The sequence below is a fragment of the Pezoporus occidentalis genome, unplaced genomic scaffold (assembly GCF_034315485.1).
Source record: "Pezoporus occidentalis ecotype Australia unplaced genomic scaffold, CSIRO_AGI_Poc_V1 ctg15, whole genome shotgun sequence".
NCBI classification, from domain to species: domain Eukaryota; kingdom Metazoa; phylum Chordata; class Aves; order Psittaciformes; family Psittacidae; genus Pezoporus; species Pezoporus occidentalis.
This window is the reverse complement of record NW_026913316.1, coordinates 8,696,436-8,722,464: the sequence shown is the minus strand read 5'-3', so window position 1 is coordinate 8,722,464 and position 26,029 is coordinate 8,696,436. Positions and strand designations below refer to the sequence as shown.

The 26,029-nt window shown below is 39.6% G+C and overlaps 1 protein-coding gene across 4 annotated transcripts in view; it reads left to right on the top strand.

Annotated features, from left to right (window-relative positions):
* TMEM245 (transmembrane protein 245) overlaps positions 1 to 26,029 on the top strand; it is a 75,491-nt gene that overhangs the window by 38,118 nt on the left and 11,344 nt on the right. For all 4 annotated transcript variants that reach the window (XM_062610964.1, XM_062610965.1, XM_062610962.1 and 1 more), the window contains 3 exons: positions 1,730 to 1,861; positions 8,688 to 8,810; positions 14,103 to 14,248. In XM_062610964.1, coding sequence (XP_062466948.1) covers positions 1,730 to 1,861; positions 8,688 to 8,810; positions 14,103 to 14,248 — 401 coding nt within the window. The remainder of the gene's footprint in view (positions 1 to 1,729; positions 1,862 to 8,687; positions 8,811 to 14,102; positions 14,249 to 26,029) is intronic.

The window sequence follows — 26,029 nt, the reverse complement described above, 5'->3', positions numbered from 1 at the left end:
ATGGTTTTGCTTTAGTCTGTAGGTGACTGAAGAGCCCAGGCTCAGGTTATTTGCTTCCACGAAAGCTGTAGAATTGAGGAAGAATTGCTGGTGGAATCTGAATTCAATGTTTAACTGCTGCTTTCTGTGAAGATCAGTAGGTAGCAAGTGGTATACATTTTAATAGGTTCTAGAGATGTTGCGATAGATACGTGCACAACAACATAGATGCACATACATTGCATCTATGTACCCAGTAAAGTAAAACAGTAACAGAATAATAAACAACTTGGAAGATGATGGTATAACTCTGCAATCAAGGTGTCTTTTCTGAGAACAAGAATCTCCTCTTCCTAGTCAATTTAGGTGTGAGGATTTGTTTTTAAGATCTAGTGAATTTTTTGAAGAGGAGCCAGTTGACCATTCATATCCCTTATTTATCGTCACCTGAGGCCTTAGGTACAACAGTACAATTGCTGAATATCAATGAACTTAAAATGTGTATGAGTAACGAATGTTAACAAAATTTGCAAATGATAACTAATTCTGCTAGTTAATCGTGAGACCTGCCTTTGAAAATAGAACTAGATGAACACAAAATAGGTTCTTGATATGGTTTACAAATACAAAAGGCATATTGGAGAGACATTTTTGGCTACTTGTAATGTTTCTGCTCTAAATAAATTGCCAGCTCAGAAGCAATATCCCTGTGTTGCTGTGGATTGTTAAAGAACATTGCTAATTGTGTATGACAAAGTATCACAGTGCATCTAGGGAGAACTGGTAATAAGCAGAAAATGTAATGCTCTTAGATAAACCAGTGCAGGGACTTCACTTGGAATACTACTTGCCATGTATGACAAAAGAGGTACTGTCATTTTGAATGCAGGCTGTTACAGTTAAAAGCTTTTGGAAAATTCTAACAGAAGTTATGCTTATATAAACATCAGCGTTGAGAACTTAAAGTCTGCTACTGTCAAAGGTTAAGGTGAGATCTGTTGTAGTCAGTGGGTTTGCTTAGATTTGTTTACAGTAGAATTTTGTCATCCTCTGAAACACTTGTCACAGTCCCAGGCTGAGTTAAATAGTCTTGTGCTAGACAGTAATCAAGTGGGATTCAGTTGGACAATAGTCAACTTCATAAGGGGGAAGCCATTCAAGGACTTGGCTGTTACGGTAATGTCCATTTCCTGTTGTCTTGCTGTGCTGCAGCTGCAAAGCTATTTAGTCAGAAGAAACCCTCCATACTTCCAGGTTAACTTTTAGCTTTTGCATGACTGAACATTGCCAGTGGAGCAGTAGACTCTAATTGTGAGAGAACTACTTGTTTTGGCTTCTGCTTGCATTTTCCTTTGTGGGTTGTACTAGGAAAAGTTGTATGTTGCAAACAGTAAATTATGTAGGCAGTAACTCAAATAATTATCTCTTTCTTGTGTGCTTTCATAAAAAGCAAGATAGCTACCATTGTATCAGTCAAGCAGGAAAGCTAATGTTTAACTGAGGTGAATCAGTACAATATACAGAACTGTAATTATATGGGGTAATTAACTATGGTTTTCTGTCAGATTTCAATTTTTCCAGTGTACAGAGTACATCGAGGTATTTTTGAGGATGCCAATTAAAACAGCTCTAAGTATTCAGATGCATGTTAGATCTGTTCATCATTAAGAAAACATTAGTCTTCGGCTTTCTCACATCTGTAAGTTATTCAAATGTCTGTTTTCTTTGCATCTTTGTTTCTCTTTTTAAGAATGTAACACATTCTGGAAGACACAAAGGACACAAATGGCACATAAACCGTCAAAACAGCTGGCTTGGTGATATCCTGGACTGGCAAGATGTTGCATCATTTGTTCATGAGAACATCGAAACATTTCTTTCGGTATATTTTTTGCCCTTATTACGGAATCAGTCTCATTTTTAACTGATAGCAATCCTTCTTTGGACTATCACTAAGGTTGTGGATTCAAGTACATGGAAAATTATGGAAACAGTGTTACTTAGAATTACCTTAGCAATTATTGTAAGCCTGCTTAGGATGTTTATGTCCTGCTTTGGATACAAACAGAACTGGTTGTGATGAAGAAAACCCCCAGATTTCAGCACCTTCATTAATACTATCTTCCCACACTACTTCCTGAGAGAGGCTGTTACTGTAGGATTACCTGTAGGTTTTCCAGCAAGCTGGTTTTAAATGCTTTCTATCATGTAGTCTTTTTCTTTTAAAATAGAGACCAATTTGTGTAGGTTATAGTTGAGGAAACTATTGAGCAAGATCTTGTGAAAACAAAATTTTGTTGGTAGTCTTGCATTTTTTTCCTCAAGTTATTATTCATTGCGTTGAAAGCAGCCTATTTCTCTCTTCTTTTATTAAAGTTCTGTGGAGAATCAAATTAATATTTTACACTGTATGAGTTCCTGAATTAATACAGTGGACCTTTCAGCTCATGAGGAGAAAAAGAAAAAGCATTGAAAACAATCCAAACTGAAGCAACTACATTTCCCTAAAAAAAAATGATGTTGAATTGCTTAATTGCTAATATACAGAGTCAGTCAGTTGATTGCTGAATTACATAATATACACAGAGTCAATCCCTGATAATCTCTTGACTTGAGCTGTTAGTATAAACTAGAAGTATCTTCAGGTTACTATTTATCTGTTTTGGAAGAATATTATTTATACCTAATTCACAACGTAACATTTCCATGGATGCAATGAAAGCTACTGTTTGTTTCAGGGCAGTTCTTTGTTTAGGCTGATGGGCACGTGTGCTTTTCCTGTCCTCCCTTAACTGCTGCTTAAATGCTTACAGTCTCTATCATAGAAGATGTGAGTCAAGAAAAAGTTAAAACTTCTTATTGTGCTGAACCTTTTTTCAGTTAATAGTGAAATTTGCTTAATACTTTCTTGAAGTTGACTGTGTGCACTTGAGGCAGAGTTATAACAATAAACAGCACATCACCAGTTAAAATAAATGCAGAGTTTTCTTTTAGGCAAGAGAGAGAAGGAGGAGAAACTACACGATAGGTGCTAGCCATGTAATTTACAGCATTGCCGCACAGTGCTTAGAAACTGTGTGTGTTTCTGTAATCTAAATAGGCTAGAATAATGCAGGAAATAGTGTAAGGAGAATAAATATTTAAGACAAATGCATTAATATTAAAATTTCCATCTAGCTAGCATGCTTTGCTTTACTGCTGAAATCTAGTTTAGAAGTTCAGGAAGAAAAGTGCCAGCAGTTGACTTGCTTTCCTGTTTATTTCCATGAGCTCATTACTCATCAGCTGTAGGGAAACACCTGTCCTATTTCTCCATACCCTCATATCCTTAGTGACAGTCTCTAAACCAGTCAGCATACCTCTGAATCCTGATTTCACATCCTTATCAGGTAGCATTTTCTTTGCTGGCTTGCTCACGCACAATGCTTTGCATAAATCTGACACTGATAAGTCAAATTAAAATTGATGAAAATCTGATTTCTGTGCCTGTTTAGGTCATTAAAACTTGGAGATGATGAAAATCATCTGTATCTGAAGGGCTCCTATAAGGATGCTGGGGAGGGACTCTTCGTTAGGGACTGTAGTGATAGGGCAAGGGGTAATGGGTTAAAACTTAAACAGGGGAAGTTTAGATTGGATATAAGGAGGAAGTTCTTTACTGTTAGGGTGGCGAGGCACTGGAGTGGGTTGCCCAGGGAGGCTGTGAATGCTGCACCCCTGGCAGCGTTCAAGGCCAGGTTGGACGGAGTCTTGGGTGTCATGGTTTAATGTGAGGTGTCCCTGCCCATGGCAGGGGGGTTGGAACTTGATGATCTTAAGGTCCTTTCCAACCCTAACTATTCTATGATTCTAAAATAAGAATAATTTTTACTGAAGTCTGGTATTTCAGAACTGCTTGCCTACCCTAAGGTACAACGGAACCTTACTTTATTTGGGATTTATGCTTTTATCAGAGCATGAAAGTCTTTATCTTGGTATTTTGAAGAAGAACGATGGGTTATTAGAATGACATACTGAATTGGAAAAGGTTAATAAAAATTAAATTTAAAAATTTAAAGTATAAATATAGGAATTAAAAATTAAAATTTAAATTATGTGGGTGCCTTTGACAGACTTGTTCTGGGTTTTGTTTGCTTTTTTATATTTTGTGGGACTTCGGGATTTATTTTTTGGGGGTTGAGTGTATTCTCTATGGTGGGGACTGTGGGGGAGCTTTTCTAAATCATCAGTTTGCTTATTTTTTTTCTTTTTTCTTTTTTCTTTTCCTAAAAGCTTTGGTGTTAGTAATACTGCTGCCTTTCAGCTTAAGAGTTTTCCAGTATTCTTTAGAAGCAGTGGTGTTATGAAACAGGTTATTCAGTGATGTATTTCTGAAGTGGGATTCATTTCATCCTATTCTTAGCTTGGGGAGAGGACTAGAGTTGATTCTCACTCATGCCTCAAGCTTTGCACCCCATGCTCTACTCCAAGGTAGTTTTTCTGGTGACTGAAATATGCAATACATAGCTGGACTCCTGGGATTTAATTTCTGAAAAGTAAAGCCTCATTCCTTCCCCACTCACATGTTTTTCCATTCATACACTTTCCTCCATTTCTTGAAAGTTTGAAACCTTGAAAAGTAAATTACTGCTGGCTAAATCTGTGAATGATGACTCAGAAATCCCTTGCTAATGTCTCCTTAAATTGGTCTTTTCACTTCTTGCACAAGAATATTCGTCATTCCACCAGCAGCTAGATCTCATTCAGAGAGGTCCCAGACACGAAGACAGAAGACTTTCCAGTAAGACATATACAGAGACCTTCAGCTCAGTTTGGTTTCTCTGTCTGTGCCTTTAGCAGGATTGATGTGTCCCAAATCAAGTCAATTTCTCAAATATTTCACTGAGTTACCACATCTCCTAATGTTTTCTGTGGCCTGAGGATTTTTTCAAGTTATCTCCTAAACTTATGGCTTATACACTCCATTCTTCAGGAACAATTCAACTACCATCCCTTTTTATTTTCTTTTTTATTTCCCTAGTAACATAATCATTCAGAGATGTACTTGAAAGCAAATGCTAGTGATAACTAGTTCAACAGATCTGTGATTCTACCTAACAAGGGTGTTCTTCTAGGAGAACCTGATACTGATTGAGCCACTTGGTAACTGCATTCAAGCTAACTGCTGTTGTATATTCTTGGTTTATCAGCTCCTGAGGCTAAAACTTCTAGGAAAAATGTCAAACAAATACAGCCTGTACTGGAGGAACGTACTGTTTTGAAGGAAACTTTCCCAGCCTGAATCATAGAATAGTTAGGGTTGGAAAGGACCTTAAGACCATCTGGTTCCAGCCTCCCTGCCATGGGCAGGGGTGCCTCACACCAGGCCATGCCACCTAAGGCTCTGTCCAGCCTGGCCTTAAACACTGCCAGGGATGGAGCATTTACCACTTCTTTGGGCAAATCATTCCAGTGCCTCACCACCCTTACAGTAAAGAACTTCTTCCTCATACCTAACCTGAACTTCCCCTGTTTAAGTTTAAACCCATTACTGGAAGACTGCTATGAGGTCTCCATGCAGCTTTTCTCTTTCTCCAGGCTGAACAGCCCCAACTTCCTCAGCCTGTCTTCATACGGGAGGTGCTCCAGCCCCCTGATCATCCTCATGGCCATCCTCTGGACTTGCTCCAACAGTTCCATGTCCTTCTTATGTTGAGCACACCAGAACTGCACACAATACTCCAAGTGAGGTCTCACAAGAGCAGAGTAGAGGGGCAGGATCACCTCCTTCAACCTGCTGGTCACGCTCCTTTTGATGCAGCCCAGGATACAGTTGGCTTTCGGGGCTGCGAGCGCACACTGAAGCCGGCTCATGTTCAGTTTCTCATCGACCAACACCTCCAAGTCAATGTACAATCTCTTGTAACAGGTAGAACAAGCCCCTCTCCTTGTCACCAGTATCATCTGCTCAGCTGTTGCCTTGCAAGTGATGGTGTGAAAGGGAAGGGCATTAATGAGTGCTGTGATTAGTATTCAGAAGACTGATAAATCAGCCTAGTTTAAATCTTTAAAAAAACACCTTCCTAGCCCGACTTTCATTAACAGCACACTTCATGCTAGTTGTTTGTTTTACAGTCCAGTAATTATTATTATTATCAAAGTGGTCAGTACTTAACAATCATATCCTACATGGGCTGTGAGGATAGACTATAATATTCATGCTGATGCTGAATAGGTGGCACCAGTAGTAGCTGCTGTCCTTGATGGTCCGAGTCACAGAAGTCAAAGTGAGCAGGTTCATGAGCTTTTAAATCTGGAGAGCTGGAACAGGAATGGACATCTTTGCTCAAATGAAGGAGCTTGTCCTTCTGTATTTTTGATTGTTTCTGGACAGCTCCCACCCCTTGACCTCTGCCCTGGGCTACATGCTGTGTGACACTTAGAGAGACACTACTTTTACGGGTCATGGCAGGTGCCTAGTCCTGTTGATTGCCTGCTTTTGTTGCTACTCTCTTCCCAACTTCCTTAGTTGCTGCTGCATTTTCTTAAATGAAAAGCATTTTTTTCCTAGCTCTTAAGATTGTACATCTTCAATGCTTTCTTCCTCAAGGAACTGCTTGTGTTTCAGGGGCCTTTGTTTTTCATCTGTGTCCGTATTTTCAAGGCTTTTGCTGCTGTTCTCTGATTAAACTCCACATCATATCAATAGACGTGTAGCACCAAGCTCCTGTTCACATGCCAAGTTCTAGTAACAGGCTTAAACATCTGGACTGGAGCCTTGCACAGTTAGGCTACAGCTTATGGCCTGTTACTATGTACTGTTTTTACTGAGTGCTAACTGAAGGGGCTCTGCTTTAACTGCAGACTGTTCCCCCAAAAAATCACTGTCCTCTGTGTTTACAGTGCTCATAGTGTACTGTACATTTAATGGAGTTACCTGGTGGCTGTGTGAATTTATACCACTACTGTACCCTCAGGTTTAGTTCTTAATCCATAGAAGGGAACACATACCAGTGGAAGAACATCCTCTTTGCTGCTAACCTCACTTGAAAACTCAAGAGACGCTAATAAAATCTGTTCAAAATATGAGCCTTAAAATTAGTAATTCCCATTAAATAGTGAGAAGCATGAACTAAGTAGGTCTTTCTGGTTTTACTGTATGTTTCAATTCACTTATTCCAGCACTTACTCCCCTTTATATATGCCAGCTATTGGAAGGGGGTGTTGTTAGTTGGTTTTTGTTTTTGTTTTTTTTTTATTTATTTCAGCTTAAGATATTCATTAAACCAAGAGTAACTGTTGCTAGTTTTGAAGTCTTTACTTACAGCTTAAAACCTGCAGAAAAGGCTTTTGTCTCAGAACTTTTACAATTTTTCCAGTTAGTTTGTCTGAAAGAAGGTATGGCTTTTTGTCTGTAACCTTGCTTTTTTTATATGTTTGAATCAATTTGGCTAATACGTTCTTACTCTTTTCCTTCTGAATGAAGTATTTGTTGTGAAACAACTGTGCATTGCTTTTAGCATGCCTTCATGTGGTGTACTGTGCCATGCCTTTATGTCCGTAATGTCTCGTGAAGTTGCTGCCCTATTCAGATTGATGTGCCTGCATCCATACATAAACTAATTTGGCTGTAGTGGGTATTCTGTATTTAAAGGCATGTCTCAAACCTGCTCTTTACTGTCTGTAACTAATAAGCAATCAGTTCCCTAAGCCAGTACAAAATTTAATAGATTGTCTAGCGTTGTTTGTCTTCCATAATTAATTCTCTAACTGATACATCCCTACTCCAAATCACCACTTGTATAGTTGTCTGCAGGCATCATAAAAATTATATATCTCAGTACCATAAAACGTTTTAAAAACATTTATTAAAGGAGTAATTCTAGTATTTGATTTGAAGCTGTTTTCAGATTTATTTCTGCCTTGTGATGTTACTCCCTGTTCTTTGTGTTTTAGCATTTCTGCTTTTGAAAAGATGTTTTCTCTCCCAAGATCTGCTTTCACTTGATGCCAATGTTAATCACAATAAACAAGTGTCACCACATCTAGTTTTTTTTGTGATTTTGCATAATGAAGTGATTTGAGCATTGGGAGAAAAAGTCTAAACCCTTGTAACTGTCTGCCTACAAACTTGTCTCTGGTAAAATGGACATTTTCACTTGATATTACCTGCTGTGATTTAGGAATGAGGGAAGATGATTTTTTTAAGAAAATATCGTGTATATATGGCTTGATGGAGATGAATCACTCTGTCAGCATTTTTCTGTCCTAGTTAGTACCATAAACTCATAGAATCAGCTAGGTTGGAAAAGACCTTTAAGATCATCAAGTCCAGCCATTACCCCAGAACTGCCAAGACCACCACTGAGCAATGTCACTGAGGGCCTCATCTACACGGTTTTTGAACACATCCAGGGATGGTGATTCCACCACTTCCCTGGGCAGCCTCTTCCAATGCTTGAGCACCCTCTTGGTGAAGAAATTTTTCCTAATATCCAATCTAAACCTCCCCTAGTGCAGCTTGAGGCCATTAGCTTGGGTCCCGTAACTTGTTACTTGGGAATAAAGACTGATCCCCTCCTCACTACAACCTCCTTTCAGGTAGCTGTAGGGAGTGATAAGGTGCCCCCTGAGCCTTCTCTTCTCCAGACAGCAACCCCAGCTCCCTCAGCTGTTCCTCATAAGACCATTGGTATCTGACTTTGTCTTCACTTCCCTTCCTTTTCCAGATCCTGGAGTCTTTGTGGATAGTGATGAGTCGCAACGTGAGCCTCTTGTTTACTACAGTTACAACATTAGTGACAATCCTCTTCTATAGTGGGACAGCTCTTCTCAATTTTGTGCTTTCAGTGGTAAGTAGTATGTCATCGGTTTACATGGTCCATTTTACTGAAGGAACCTAATTGTGCGTGTTGTAACAAATCAAACCTAAAGCATTGAAAAGGTCTTCTAAACTTATCTAACACCAAAATTCTTTTACTATTTTGAAACTTTCAAATCTGCTTTGAGGGGCATTCTAGGCAAAGGACAAGATTTGTGTCCTTAACTTCCATATGAAGGAGCTGCAGTCTTCCTATCAATCTGTTCATGGAAAACTCTTTGTTTCTGGCCTTGAAGATACTGAGCTGTAACTGAGTAGCTGTGTGGTACTTAGTTGCTGGGAATTTAAACCACAACAATAGCCTACACAGCCACTGAAATCTTATGGCATGTCTTCATAAACAAGCCAATACTCTCAGAAGATGGAAAAAATTATTACTGGGAAATGTCAGCAAAAGTATTTATTTTACAAGGATTTCCTTATATTCCTATTTTTAGTGAAGTGTCTTCAGCAAATCTGTATAAAAGGGTTGTTGGGTTGTTTTCATTTAACCGCTGTGAGCTCTTAATAGCAGAATGCTTCATACACAAAGTTCTTATTAATGTTATTGCCCCCAGAGTAGCTCTGAAACCTTTTTGTTAAAGGTGTTTTTTTTAAAGGGTGTTATTAGTGAGGCCACACTTGGTTCAGACACTTTTCTGGTGTCCGCAACATATGAAGGACATGGAACTGTTGGAACAAGTCCAGAGGAGGGCCATGAGGATGATCAGGGGGCTGGAGCATCTCCCATATGAAAACAGGCTGAGAAAGTTGGGGCTGTTCAGCCTGGAGAAAGAGAAAAGCTGCATGGAGACCGCATAGCAGCCTTCCAGTAGCTGAAGGGAGCCTACAAGGATGTTGAAGGACTCTTTTATCAGGGACTGTAACGATAGGACTATGGGTAATGGGTTCCAATTTGAACAGGGGAGATTTAGGTTGGATACAAGGAAGAAATTTTTTACTGTGAGAGTGTTGAAGCACTGGAACAGGTTGCCCAAAGAAGCCGTGGATACTCCATCCCTGGCAGTGTTCAAGGCCAGGTTGGACAGAGCCTTGGGTGACATGGTCTAGTGTGAGGCGTTCCTGGCCATGACAGGGCGGTTGGAACTGGATGATCTTAAGGTCTTTTCTAACCCTAACCATTCTATGAGTCTACTTTTTAGTGTATTATGGGAGCTACATAGTTTATAGTTTCTTTTGTTTCTAAATGCCACAGCTGTTTGGGATAATTTATAATGGTAGAGGTAGCTTCTTTCATCTTATTCACTGTGGCAGCTACTACTTAAAATCTAAAACATTGGCCTGTGACTTCTTCCTGTTTTAACTAAACGAATACTAATCTTGGAAGCTTGACTGAAATCTACATCCTTGTTTTTAATTCAGGATCCAAAAACATTTGTTAGGGAACAAAGTGTTTTGCCAGTTTGACTTCATTGCCTTCATTGATGCCTGCTCAGGAGGGAGGTCTTTTTAGACCAAACTGCAAAATTGAAATCATGTTTAACAACATTTCAAGGCAGCTGTGTGGATTGTCTTCAATACTTAAGAACAAGCGGTTCACAATAAGACTTAATGGAACAGCTGTCTTCAGCTGAAGAAAATCACTGCCATTTAATTTTGTAGTTCTCTAGTTATCTTTCAGTTAATAAAGATTGCATGGGAATATATAATTTCTTTTCTTCCTTAGTCCACAACTTCACCCATGATGACATATTGAAGACAGTATCTGAGAAGTCAGTATACTTAAAAATGACAAGTTTGGATAATAAATGTAGATGATTTGAATGCATTTAATTGTTCAGACACAAAGTTTAGCCCTAGATGCCTAATGATTTACGCCAAGTTCATTACATGCTGTTTGTGATGCATGATCCTGCCTTTTTGTCTGTCAGCAGGGTTCTGCCACTTGGTGGGGCACTGTGCAGCCAGCTGGTTTAGCAGAGCTAGTTGGGATATCACTGTGTTGGAATCCTTTAAAGATTAGATGCCCTAAAGGCTAATCTGTTTCCTCTACTTCTGGTGTAGGTTGAACATGTTATTTAAAATGATCACGTAAAGCTTTCTCCACCAAAACATGCCAGTACTGTACTCTTGGTCTCTTGGATTTGACCATGACTTCCATTTTTCACTCCTTTTGGGCAGAGTATGAAAGTGATCTTATATATATAGGAAATATTTGTTTTAATACATTTTCAGGTTCTTTCTGTAGATTCTTCATAATGGTAGTCTTTGAAATGCAAACAGCAGAACTAATAAATTAGAAATACTGAATGTGTTTGTCCTGTATTGTACTATACTTCAAATGCACCAAGGTAATGGGATATGCTTACCTCCCATTTCTGTGCACAGAAAATGTCATCTCTAAGTATTGGTGTTCTTGTAAGTGTATCAGGTACCTCTTTTGAAGACATTTAAATTTGCATTGAAGTAGTGGTTATTAATACCCTTTAATGTTGTGGGAGAGCACTATAACTTAGTCCTGTTTGCACTATGTATTTCATAGGCTGTTGTGTCCATTCAGAGGCATGGTTTCTTATCTTTATGAAAGTCTTTCTCAAAGTATCTTGCTACAAAATCTAAACAGATTTTCTTAAAACACAAAAAGGTAAATTGATGGAACTTGTTTCAATAGTATTTAGTGTGCGTTTGTTAGCAGCTTATGACTGAAAGAGAAAGGACGTAAATTTAGGACATTCAGTGAATAGCCTGCACTAAATTAAGATAATGCAGTCTGTTATTTGGGGCAATAAGTAAATGAAAATGCCAGTTGCTGTGAGAATTTGGTTGGTTGAATCTTAAAAGTACTTTTTAGGTTAGCTTAACTGAACTGTCATGGAGTCCATGTAGAAATAATGTAACTGCTTCTTAATTTTTCCTTGGGCTTTTTTTCCTCTTAACCTGTTGCAATAGCTTAATGTAATAAGCCAAGAAAATCCAGATGTGACTGTAGGATAAATCACTGCAGCTTTCTTAAAGTGTCATGTGCGTTGTTACCGAATCCCATTTGGTATTATATCATTGTTAGATTTATCTGCTATTCATGTTCCTTCCTTCGGAGCTAGAGAAAAACATCCTTCAAGTCAGGAGGAGAAGGCCAGAAGTGACCTTAACAGTTCTTGTTCTTCTGGGGTCTCAAAGCATACTTAGGTCTTTTGCTGTAGTGAGATGTTTTTTCAATACTTTGATTTCCAAAGATGGGTATCTTTAACAATCCATTTTTTCTTTAAGTTCTCTTTTTGGAAAGTCTTAAGTTAAGAAGTTTAGAGTTTCCTGGGAGAACTCTCAAACTCTCACTATTCTTTGGTAAGGAGAAAGAGCTTTTGTATAGAGTTAATTTGGAATGTGAAAGCAAATAGTTTCAGAGTTTTTGATCTAGTTTAATTGCTGCATCTTTGACTGCTGCCTGGCCTAATATCCTTACCCATCTCCCCGTCTTTTAATAGAGGTTTGGAATGGAATTTTTACATTTTGAATAGACAACCCTAAAGCTAGGTAGGCAGCATTTGAGCACATTTTGTGTGTTGCTGTGGTCCAGCCAGCAGTGTCAGCTGAGAAAGCTGACTCTCTTGAAAATGCCAGATCTTTCTTCTTACAAAAGATAATGGGCTACCTTGGGAAGGATTTTTTTTTTTTTCTAAATGTGAAACAGAAGGAGCTTGCTTAAATTCTGTCTAGGTAGAGCTGTGTTTAAAAGAAAGCACTGCTCCAGCTTTAATTGTACTCTTGCAGTCTTTGTTTTGTAGGATTCTTAAGTTGCTTCAGGAGAGGTTTTCACTAGCTAAAAGCATCACAAATTAATTTAAATTTGCCAACAAGATAATTTTTGAAGTGGTTAGCTTTTCAGCTGATTGCATTTCAGTCCAGTTCTAGTAATCTTGAGTAAAAATTAAAATGGTGAATTTTGAGTTGATAAGTGGTTTAAATATATGTGCTTTAAAGCATAGAAATAATGGACACTTTGTTCAGAGTCTCCATTTTGAAAAATATACCTTCCATCCAAACATTCAGTAGGAAGTAATATCTGTAGCATGTGACTTGTTTTAGTGCATAGATTGGTTTATCACCCAAGACAGAAGTTACACACCTGGGAAGATGGAATACAGTCTCATCCTGTATATGACATTTTGGAAAGAGGTCAGAGTAGGTGAACAGCAGTGTGAGACTTCCAAGTTAAAGGCTAGAAGCATGGTGGGAAGCAGTAATAACGTTTTACGGAATAGAAAGGAATTGGAAACAGGCACAAGTGGATGACATTCTTGAGACTGGTGATGGAATACTGCATGTTGTGGTGTTTGCATGGGTTTTTTATCCGAGTGTGTTCAGAGAGAAAAAGGGCATGAAGTGTCTGCAGACTCGATAAAAAGCTTGAAGATAAGATTTATGAAGGCCAGGCTGTTTGGCTTGTCAAAAGATTAAGATGTAGTTTATCCTAGCATACGAGTAGGTTGGAAGTAAGGCAAGTGAAAGAATTCTTTTTAATCTTGGGAAGAAGGAAAATCTAAAGCTTGCAGATGAACCAAATATAAGCCATAGTTTATTGCTAGAGCATATGGAATGGATTTTCCTTGTTTGAGGTATTCTGTTTCAAGATGGACACACTGATGTAGGGTTAGCCCCAGAAGTTGCTGAGCCCACTAAGAGAAAAATAAGGAAAACATATTGGACTGCAACATACAGGAAGCTAATAAAATCTGATTATATTTTTTTTGGTGTTTAAACTGAAACAGTGGAACTGCCATCACTTCTGCTGAGACTCATCTTCAGACTCACCGGAGTATATTCAGGATTGCCAGCCTAATAAATATTACAGATTTTCTGTTTGTGAGTTTGTGTTTAATTCATATCTGAATCGCAGCTGCGTAGTGATTCTTGAGACAACTCTGATTTATTTGGCTTTGTAGTGATAGTGGTGGTGTTAATTGTGTTGGTTTGGGTTTTGGGGTTGTTGTTTTTTTGTTGTTCTTACTCTTCAGCAGTTCTTCAATCTGCTAAACATGCTGGGGAAAAATAATAAAAAATGCAGCATTCTACTTGTTTGATCTCCATGTGACTTGAGCCTGAACAGGGCTGAAAGTTTTATAATATTTAGTTATAACTGTTAAGTCCTTTGTGGAGCAGGGGAGAAAATTATTCTTCTAGCTCTTACGTGTTTTTCTAAATCCAACTTTGTGGTATAGTATTTTGTAGCTTTCAAATGATGTCCAGTATTTGAAGCATAGCTGCATACTGTAGTTCTGGAAAGTGTTTATTGCCTTTTAACTTAAAACTCCAATTTGTTTTGCAGGTGATTTTTCTGACCACATTGTTCTACCTGTTGAGTTCCAGTGATGAGTACTACAAGCCAGTAAAGTGGGTGATTAGCCTGACACCTTTGTCTCAGCCAGGTCCCTCCTCAAATATAGTGGGTCAATCCGTGGAGGAAGCAATAAGGTATGTTGTTGATTTCTTGCCCTTTCCAGAAAACTGCTTTTTTTAAATTTGAAGTTTACCTATAAATACTTTGCAATTGCAACAACTTGTGTTTCAAAGATGAGTTGCCAATCTTGACAGATTTTCAAGAACCTAGAGTTGGTTATTTTACCCCTTGGTTGTTAAAAGAGCAATTTGATTGGACTTGCTTAAAAAAATTTCAGAGGTCTGTGCTGTAGTGAGTACTAGTATTTCATAAAACTAGTACTAGTGAATGCTAGTATTTCATGATATCCCTAACCACAGTGTGTTTGCAGCTGTGTGGCATTAACAACTAACGCAGCTCAGTAGGAGCAAATTCATACAGCAAAACGGTTGAAATGGAGACCTGACATCTCTGCTGTTCGCATTTCAGAGTTACTTAGTTTGAACTAATTTTAGTCCAATCTTGGGGACTAAATACCCAATTGTAGCTGAAGTGTATTAAATATGGTCCTGGAGTGCATTTTCCAGTTCTGTTTCATCTGAAAGAAATCTAGTTCATGATCTCCATGAACCAAATTACACCAAAGGGAAAACAGGGGAGTGCTGTCCTTATCCCCCTTACAGCAGTGCTGTACTACACCTCCAGAGTGCATCCACAGTGTTTCATGCTTAGTTGCCATTCTTATGTTTCACCTTTAAACTACTACAGTAATTGAAGGAGGACTTTTGTGTGTGTGTGTTTAAGTATGGTTCACTGAGATTTCACAATAAAGCAATTTTTGGGGTGGTACAGTAATGTATTTCATTCATCACAGATGAATGAACCTGTCAGCTTTCACCTGTTAGCAGCTTGAGACTAATATGTTGGTAACGTAATAAATGGATTTTAAATACGGTGTTTAAGTCATCAGTCGCTTTTTTGAAAAAGTTGATGGACTGGGCAAAGACAGCAGACTCCATGCTAAATTCTATGCAGCCGTTGTCTCACACTGCTGCTTTCTGTGTCTTCCTGCACATACATACACAACAAGAATAGACTTTAAACCCCATACACAACAAGAATAGACTTTAAACCAACAATGTATTGCTTCCCAAACTCATTGCCAAATGTTCGCCATTGTTCTTGGGTACACTTTACAAGAAAGTGTTGTTATCTGTTACTGGAATTAAGCTGTTTCTGGATATGTTTTGACAATGAGAAGGTTATATCATGCTGTGAAAGATCTTGAATAACAATGGTAACTGCTGTAGTCAGTTGAATTGAAGGGGCAATCCAGGTTCAAAGCAACAGATTTGGAAATCTGCCAAAATGTTAATAGCCCTTCACTTGAGTGACTGCTATTGAATTTTTATTGATCACATGGTTAATATCTCAGTTCTGTCTCTTCTGGAGAATGCAAGCAAATCTAGAAACTAAAGCTGTCTGAAAAATTGTTCTTTTTAGCCTTGGTAGAGGGGGACAGTGGCAAAAATAGACATGGCTTCTGTGGGTGCAGGTACTCTGCAAGGAAGATTGTATTAAATGCAATTTTAAGTTTATAGGTCTGGGACACAGGTGACCCAAGATATTTGTTAGACTTCTGAATGATGGAAAGAAAAAAAAAGATGTTAGGGAAGCCACAGGAAAATGAGTAGGAAAGAGCCAGCAGGCATCAGCAACTGCAGGCACTATAAGAAAAAGCAAGCATCTGGAGAATGTGGAATGTGAAGCTACTTGTCATATAAAAGAGAACTCAGTCTGTGTTCACTAAAGTAGCCTGAATCGCTCATTCTTACTTGTTTTGTATTAGCCTGTATTTGGTGCCTAATTGGAATTTGGTGCCATATGAAAAACAATTGCCACTGCAAGCCATTGTGTTTGTCACAAAGTAGCAGCTATCCTTTGTTTTTGAAGATAAGTTGTTGCTAGAGGGGCAGGAACCTAAAAATGTCTTGTTCACCTCATCTATAAAAGGTATGCAAAATGGATGTTAATGCTTGGTGATGTGATGGGAGGAAGAGGCTCCATCTGTTTCTTCATGTATTATCAAATAATGAACCTTCTGTAGTCAATTTTATCATTAGACTGTTGCATAATTACACAACCTGAATCCAGCCTCAAAACACTGATGCATTCAAATTGACCAAAAGTATAGAAAGACCAGGTTATAAATATTGAATGTCACCAGCTGTGTTCCAGCTCCCATCACTCTTCAGCAGGACATAGCATGTGCACAAGGTTAAGGCTATTAGTCCTACTTCTAGGACAGCTAGTCCTCTCCAGAGCGCAGGGATACTTCTGGGAAGAGATGCAGTTACATCTCTATTTCTTAGGGACTACATGACATGAAAACACTCTTCTTCCATGTTGTCAATTACTTCTGTTGCTCTTTTACTTAAAATGGGTTCATGAAAAGCACTGGGCAACTTGGATACAGTCAAGGAGGTCTGTTCTTTGTGTCTTTTCCTACTGACTCTGTGACATGGACAGTGGGATTGAGTGCACCCTCAGCAAGTTTGTTGATGACACCAAGCTGTGTGGTTCAGTTGATACGCTGGAGGGAAGGAATGCCATCCAGAGGGACCTTGACACGCTTGTGAGGTGTGCTGATGCCAACCTCATGAAGTTTAACCATGGCAAGTGCAAGGTCCTACACGTGGGTCGGAGCAATCCCAGGCACAGCTATAGGTTGGGCAAAGAAGAGATTGAGAGCAGCCCTGTGGAGAAGGATTTGGGGGTGCTGGTTGATGAGAAAATGAACATGAGCTGGCTTCAGTGTGCGCTCGCAGCCCAGAAAGCCAACTGTATCCTGGGCTGCATACGAAGGAGCATGACCAGCAGGTCGAAGGAGGTGATCCTGCCCCTCTACTCTGCTCTTGTGAGACCTCACCTGGAGTATTGTGTGCAGTTCTGGTATCCTCAACATAAAAAGGACATGGAACTGTTGGAACAAGTCCAGAGGAGGGCCACGAGGATGATCAGGGGACTGGAGCACCTCCCGTATGAAGACAGGCTGAGAAAGTTGGGGCTGTTCAGCCTGGAGAAGAGAAGGCTGCATGGAGACCTCACAGTCTCTGAAGGTGGCCTATAGGGATGCTGGGGAGGGTCTCTTCATTAGGGACTGTAGTGATAGTATGATTGGTAATGGGTTAAAACCTAAACAGGGGAAGTTTAGGGTAGATATAAGGAGGAAATTCTTTTCTGTAAGGGTGGTGAGGCACTGGAAGTGGTTGCCCAGGGAGGTTGTGAATGCTCCATCCCTGGTGGTGTTCAAGGCCAGGTTGGACAGAGCCTTGGGTGACATGTTTTAGTGTGAGGTGTCCCTGCCCATGGCAGGGGGGTTGGAACTAGATGATCTTAAGGTCCTTTCCAACCCTAACTATTCTGTGATTCTACTTGTGAGGAGAATGGAGAGGGGGAAGAAGAGAAGGGCAATCAGCAAATGGTTTCTGTGACTCAAAAAATTCCTTAACTTGAAGCTATTATCCAGGAAGTACCTAATCAAGCCAAGACCTTTTCCTGTTGCAGTTTCTGTCATTGGAGCTGTGTTGTGATTTTTATTGTGTTGGACTATAAGTAGCTATAGATTTTATGAACATTTTTCTAATTCCCTTGATGATGAGTTTTCAAAGACAGTGAGTGTTATCTGTGCACGTGGATTGATTTATAAGCTGTACTGTGGTAAGAACAGATTTCCAGCCTATTTTGGGCCAGGTGTTGAATCTGACTCTTTTTGTCACAGTACCTCAGATGTTAATTTGTGCTTGAGTAGAGGGAGAAAAAAAGGTGATACTGTGTTGGTGATACAGCAGGGGTTTTAAAGAAGTTCGGGAATAGGAGAATTACCTGCTCCAAGCCATGGGATGAAATGCCCTCCTATGAAATACCTTTGATAGGAAATCTGTTCATCCAGGACAGAGGAAGTCAAAATGCCAGCAGCACATGTCAGGTGGTAAAAACCAACAGGTGTTTGGCAAGGGCAAGTCATGCCATGCCTGACCTGAGGACTTGCTTGGGTAGCCTAATGGTGCAAGGGCAGAGCAGTGAATGACAGACAGATCACTTGGAGGCCCTTGAAGGACAAGGTGACTTTAGAGAACACCCAGCACTGTGGGAAGTCCATAGAGTTTGTTTTCAATTAAACAGGACTTTCCCCTTGTGAACCTGTGCTGGCAAAAACGAATGACTGCATTGTCTCTCAGGCATTTTTTAATAACTCCCAGAATGACCTCCCTAATTTTACCTGGCACTGAAGGGAAACTGATAATTTGGAAAGAAATCCCTTTGTTAGGAGGGGGACTGGTGACTGTCACAGAAAGGTTATCCTAGAGTAGGTTGCAGGAATTTTTTCATCAGAACTCTCAGTCAGGGTGAGGAAGATGACTTCCTTTAGAAATGTGAGAAGCACTTGGACCAGTTTACTTTATTTAGATGATTTTAGTTCTCAGTACTAGTTAGTGAAAATTTTCATGGTAATTATAATTGCATGAATAATGAAGTATTTTGAATATGTATTTGAGAGTATAAAATACTCATTATTGCATGAATAATGAGTATTTTGAGGGTCAGGGGAGAGCTGTTACCTGGGCATATCAGTGTGAGGTTTGCTTTGCTCAGAAAGGTTCTGTAAAATCAAGTTAGTTCATAAGTCACCTACCTCACTTCATAAGAAGGAAAATTGTTGTCCTTTACCCCTGGAATAGGGAGATGGTGTCCTTGTCTGGATTCCTCCCTCTCTCCCCGAATGTATGAACCACTATAAACCTCCAATTCACAGGTCTCCAAAGTAGTGGCATGCACACCTTTGCCTGAACCATTTTCCTTTCCCCGAGCAGCATGTCGTTCTCTTCCTGAATGCACCATACCCTTCTTCCCTGAAGCTCCCATTCTGCTTGCTCTGGTGGAGATATTGCACATTACTAAGTTGCATGTTCTCACGGCTTCAGTGCAATTTAGTGTGTGCGATACTTTCACATGAGTGCATGCACACGGGTATGGCTGTGGCTTAAAGTTACTGCAGCTTTCAATTTTGATGGGGCCTAGTTAACACTGAGAAATGGTCTTAAACCGAGATCAGTATTTTGAGTGATGTCTTGAAACACGTGTTAGTGGAAGTTTGTTCTGTAATGCCAGGAAGATGAGTACCGTTTGTTTTCAATTTGAGGAGGGTTATCATTATTTGCTTCATTTTCTTCATTTGCCACATACACCTCAAATTTGATTCGATTCTTCATTGGTTATATAAAAGTAATTTCAAATATTGGGTGTTTCTGAAGAGGACACACTATTCATATTCTTAACTGAAGTTTTCCAGAAAGTCAAAGAGAGGTTCAGTATGAAGAAAACCTATGGTGCCTTGATGGCTGAAATAGGTTCTTAATGCATTTCCAACTTTTATTTATTAATATTTAAAGAGATCTAAAATGAACTACCATGCAAACAAGCAAATAAACAAAAAAGCTGTTGAAGCATCTAGCTGGTTTGCTCTGGCACCCCAGCAGTAGTGGTGGAGAAAATGAGATGGTGATACAATTCCCAAAACAATAATCTTCCAGCATGTTAAGCTAATGCTTAGAAAAAGCAAAATGTGTGATTTTGTTTGTTTTACTGCAAGAATAATAATGTCTTTCAGCTTAATTTTTCCAAGGCGACTGTTAACTGACTGGATTTTTTGACTGAACTTTTGCATGCCGTGTATGTTCTTTAGCAGCAAGAGTATCTCTTGCAGAAATCTCCTTTGTCACAGGAATGCATTTAACAGGACCTTCCTGAAATTTTAGAAGCTCTACTTACTGCATATGTTATGAGATGGGAATAGAAATGAAAATTATTCTGCTTTAATGAAATAATTTTCTAGTGTAAAACTGGGAATAACATATACTTTTTAATTACGTGGAGGAAAGGAAAGGTTCAACTGAGCTACTAGAGAGAAAAAAAAAAGGTAGAGTGTAGTCTATAAATCTAGAAGAAATGATGCAATGTTTCAGTACATTTGCAGAACCAGAGAGTAACTGTAACCTTATTATCCTAGTGGGACAGATTGTAGTATTTATCAGCTGAATGTTTTAGTAGCAATAACCCAATAACCATATGACTTGCTCATAGCACTGTATTAGTCTTAAATATTGTCCTGTGCAGAAAAAGGATTTGCCTTTACAGGTATTTCCTTTTCCTTTTATACTGAATTGTTCTTACTAAACACATCTGTATTTGTGTGTTGCTTTGCATACAAATGATTTTTACAAGTTAAAGAATAATTCAAAGAATACTTCAGAAAACAATGGATTTGCTCATGCTTAGTCATCACTCTTTTTTTCCAAATTTACCTGAAACTGTGAAAAAATATTCATTATTGCACACACATAATTTGGGTCAAGGATATCACAAAGTCTGTAGGAATTTTACAGTTTATTACTCTTGATTCATGAGATTATGTAAGTGCATAATCAGATGCTGTAACAAACAGTCTGTTCTCTGTGCCATGCACATTGTATATAGCAAGTGTATTTTCAAACACATTGACAGGATATTAAGGGCTTCCTTGTTTTATATGAGGCAGTGCCAATATTCTGCTGTTCGCTTCTTTCATATTCCAGATGGTGCATTCTGTATATTCTAACAGCAGTTTCTGTCAGTGCATTTTTGTAGTTTGTAATTCTGTGACTGTCCAGTTTGTTTAAGACTGAAGGTGTCTGTAAACATATAGAGGATGTGGGTTGGCTGTGTATGTGCACATTTGCCCACACTCTTTACAAATAATGTAACTACATAGTGTCTTAGATAACTAGTCCTTTAATTACATATTGCACTTATGAATTACATAGGTATGCTGCTGCTTCTGCAACACCAACTTTTTAAAACAGTTATTTGTATGTCAGAACTTACAATCTGTATTTAAATTAAAGCTTAGTTGGTGTGACATAGACTGTATCAGCAAAACCAGTGACACTTAATTTTCATCGCAGATTCAGTTCAGCCAGTTAGTTTCTCTCTTTGCTACTAAGGCAGACCTAGAAGGTAACTGGGAGGGCTGGAAAGACAAAGGTTGCTGAAATAATTGTTAGATTTATAGGGAAGAGGTCTTCTACCAGGCCTTTCTAACAATAAAGGGATACTATGAGATTTATTTTTAGTATAATATATTGCAGAATTCTATGCTCACATATCAAAAAACTCTTTTTGTGTGTATGTAAGATTGGAATATATATTATTATAACCTTGGTTAGATTTCTGCTATTTAAAATACAGATTTATTGTAATGTAAAAAAGCAGCATGGAGGCCAGTATAAAACTGCAGGATTTCCTGACATTTTAAAGATTTAACATCACAGCTTTAGCTTTTCACTTTTTTGTTATATTATGACAAATTATAAGGTCAATCCATTATTTATTCACTCCACCAGCATAAGCAATCAGAATGCGCTCTTCTCTGTGCCTGTGATTCATAATCTTATAATAGCAAAAGTCTGAACAGACTGGGAGTTTCTTAAGATAAGACTGAAATGGCTCTTGAGTTTTACTGAGTCCAGGTAGCTGTTTCTCTCATTCATGCACTTTTCAGGCTGAAATGGGGATCTAAAAGAATTGCATCCTTACAAGCAGTGTGGAGAATAATAAATGTTCAGTGTACTGTGCCCAGTGCATGCTGAAGGCTGAGAAAGGCTTGAGCAAGGCAAGAGGGAAGACTGACTATATAGCTGAACAGCAGAGTAACAGAGGCCAAGGAAATGAGAAGTTACCCTTTAAAAAGCTGCCATTTTAGCTAAATAAAGAAAACGGATCATCAACTTTAGCAAATAAAAATAGGCTGAGGGCAGGGGGGAGGTGATCCAGTTGCTGAAAGCTCCACAAAATGCTGTTAAACCAAAACACCTTTTTCCATATGCAGCAGAAGCCAGAAGCACTCGGGGGCTGAGGGATGACAAGAATACTCGGCAACCACAGGGCTGTTGCAGCCTGTTGCAGGGGGGAGGTAAATGGATGCTGTGTTGTTTGTTGCTGTGAAGGTGAGTGGAGGGAGTCACATTGTAAAAGCCTTCTTATGGCCAGCTGCAGCAGAATCGGAAATTAAAGTGGCTGTATAAGAGGTTGTAGAAGAAACAGACAGAAAATGCACAATAGGAAATTACTGAGAGTGGATGAGACTGACTCACCCAACTAAGCTCAGGGCCAAAATTAAAAAAAGCAATGTTCTTTTTCTGCCTGGGAAGTACAGACATGTCAGCTGAACATCAGTACAGTGCAACTCAGTAAACACTAAAGTTAAGGACATACCAGCACCTGGTGAATATGATTTAGTTGGAGTTTCCACAGAGAGAAGTCTGCCTTACTCTTCATGGTTTTTTAAGAGGTCAGCAAGCAAGGCCACTAAGAAGTTGATCTGTCTATTATGTTCTACTGAAGTTTCATAAAGGCATTTTACAACATCTCTTTCCAAAGACTTTCAAGGAAATTAAGTAGTGATGAGATAACAGGGAAGGTTTCTTCAGGGATAAATAATCATTTAAAATATAAGAAACAGAGGGAGTAAATGGTGATGTTGAGGTAAGGACATCAGAGGTAAGGACCTCTGCTATTGCATCTGTCCATAATTGCCTTGGGAGAGAAATAGTGAGGGATGCCTCACTGGTGCTGGTAAACTAGTTTGAGCTAGTAAAGATAAGGGTTGATTGTGGAATTGCAGCAGGATTATAGATAAATTCAGTTAGAAGACAGCAGTGTCTTCTGCTGGGGGATAAAATGACTTATGAAATACCAAGTGATGAATGAGGGTGAAAACCAAGCCTAACTTCACACATAAACAGATGGCCTCTGTGCTGTCTTGTTACCACCTGGGAGGTGTATTTTCAGGTAGGCATGCTGGCTCAATGCTTGGTTATACTTAAAAGACCTCTGCAGGTATATTAATCATTAAGATTTCTTACAACAGACTCAGACAACAGAAATACACAATATTACTTTCATTGTGTGAATCTGTGGTTTGTCTGTCCCCTGAATTACTGTATGCCGTTCTGATTCTTGCATCTCAGAAAGCTTAAGAGTGTAGCATAACTGGTTAGAAGAATGAAGATAAGCATCAGTTTCAGTATGAGGAATGACTGAGCTGATTAGGACTCTTCAGCCTGGAAAAAGAGTGTTACATAAATGAGGTTTGCAAGATCAGAACCAGTGTGAAAAGGTTGACTGAGGGTGAAAGGATGAAAAGAATGACTCCTCATGGTCTCTTCCAGCATAAAATCTTGGGATCACTAAAGGCAAGGTTTAAAAAATCAGAAAAGTGTGTTGGTTCATACAACAGGCACTTAACATTAAAACCGAACGGTTTGCTGCACCGGGGCTGGACACTGTCAGTGCAGCTATCAACTCTTCAAACTACTTTTAATAAAAGCACAGATTATAGGTGACTGACAAAGGGACAGCCTCTCTGCTGCTGCTAATACTGAGAATGCTATTCCCCACGTTGTCTCACAGTTTTCAATAGGACTACCTGGGGAGTAAGGTATTACTGAGCATAAGCCAAAGTGGTAGCCACACTCATGAAATGATGGACAGAAGCAGCACGAACATATATTTTGCCTTGCTGAACTAGAAACTATTTTGCATCGTTTTAGACTATTTTTGTGAATAGAGTTTACTCCCACAACTATTTTTCTGACCTCTGGCTACAGATTTTATTTTATTTTATTTTTTTTTTTGGTGACAGCCAGTGTATCTTCACTAAGGGGAAATCCTGCCTGACCAATTTGCTGGCCTTCCATGATGGGGCTACAGAGCTGATGGACAGGGGTAGAGCTGTTGATGTCATCTACCTGGACTTGTGCAAAGTGTTCGACACTGTCCCACACGACATCCTTGTCTCTAAATCGGAGAGACATCAATTTTATAGATGGACCACTCGGTGGATAAAGAACTGGCTGGATGACCGCACACAGAAGAGTTGCGTTCAATGGCTCAGTGTCCAGGTGGAGACCAGTAACAAGTGGTGTCCCTCAGGGGTCGGTGTTGGAACCGGTCTTGTTCAACATCTTCGTCTCTCACATGGAAAGTGGGATTGAGTGCGCCCTCAGCAAGTTTGCCAATGACACCAAGCTGTGTGGTTCGATTGATACGCTGGAGGGAAGGAATGCCATCCAGAGGGACCTCGACACGCTTGTGAGGTGGGCTGATGCCAACCTCATGAAGTTTAACCATGGCAAGTGCAAGGTCCTACACCTGGGTCAGAGCAATCCCAGGCACAGCTACAGGTTGGGCAGAGAAGAGATTCAGAGCAGCCCTGTGGAGAAGGACTTGGGGGTGTTGGTTGATGAGAAAATGAACATGAGCCCGCTTCAGTGTGCGCTCGCAGCCCCGAAAGCCAACCGTATCCTGGGCTGCATCAAAAGGAGCGTGACCAGCAGGTCAAAGGAGGTGATCCTGCCCCTGTACTCTGTTCTTGTGAGACCTCACCTGGAGTATTGTGTGCAGTTCTGGTGTCCTCAACATAAAAAGGACATGGAACTGTTGGAACAAGTCCAGAGGAGGGCCACGAGGATGATCAGGGGACTGGAGCACCTCCCGTATGAAGACAGGCTGACAAAGTTGGGGCTGTTCAGCCTGGAGAAGAGAAGGCTGTGTGGAGACCTCATAGCAGCCTTCCAGTATCTGAAGGTGGCCTATAGGGATGCTGGGGAGGGACTCTTCATTAGAGACTGTAGTGATAGGACAATTGGTAATGGGTTAAAACTTAAACAGGGGAAGTTTAGATTGGATATAAGAAGGAAATCCTTTCCTGTAAGGGTGGTGAGGCACTGGAATGAGTTGCCCAGGGAAGTTGTGAATGCTCCATCCCTGGTGGTGTTTAAGGCCAGGTTGGACAGAGCCTTGGGTGACATGTTTTAGTGTGAGGTGTCCCTGCCCATGGCAGGGGGGTTGGAACTAGATGATCTTAAGGTCCTTTCCAACCCGAACTATTCTATGATTCTATGACATGGGGAAGGTCCTGCCAAAGAATGCTGAAGTTGCCGCAACTTGCAGAATTGGGCAGGGCTAAGAATAATGCTCCGTCCCTGGCAGTGTTCAAGACCAGGTTGGACAGAGCCTTGAGTGACATGGTTTAGTGTGAGGTGTCTATGCCTATGGCAGGGGGGTTGGAACTAGATGATCTCAACGTCCTTTCCAGCCCTAACTATCTATGATTCAGACAGTCTGCATAGGATTTATGATACCTCTGAGGTGGAAATAAGTGTCTGGAAAATGGTCAGGGGTATTGTTCAATATGTTTGTCCTATTTTGTTGCCTTAATGTCTGCTTCTGATCTCTACTAGAGATGGAATGCTGACTGGACAGACCATTGGTCTGAACTAGTTTGGTTTTTCATACCTTATGTTCCAAGAACCATTTAAAGAATAGTTAGGTGTTTCACTTAGTAAGCACTATGGTCTCCTCGTGGTAACAAACTGGAAATGTTAGAAACAGTTGATTCAGAAATAACTAATGCTTTCAAACACGCTCCTCAGAAGAATAATTATAAGTTTATGTGGTCTGTGTGACTGCAACAGGCTCAAATAGTCATTAAAAATAATTACAGATAGTATGAATAAAAAGAGATCAAATGCAATTGAATTGCAAAAAAATAATCAAATGTATAATTTCTTACAATTTGGACTAAATGTTAATTGTTCTTTTTCAGAGAATGTCGATGTTTCTCTGTTAGAGAAGCAAGCCTGTTTGCTGCTGTGTCCTTTGGACTAGCCAAAGGGCAAAGGTCTAAAGTTTTTGTTCATTCACTGGAGCCCTGTCTTTCCTTGAGAGGTGCAATATTTGTATCATTTACAGCATCTCAAGGATCTATGCTCTGT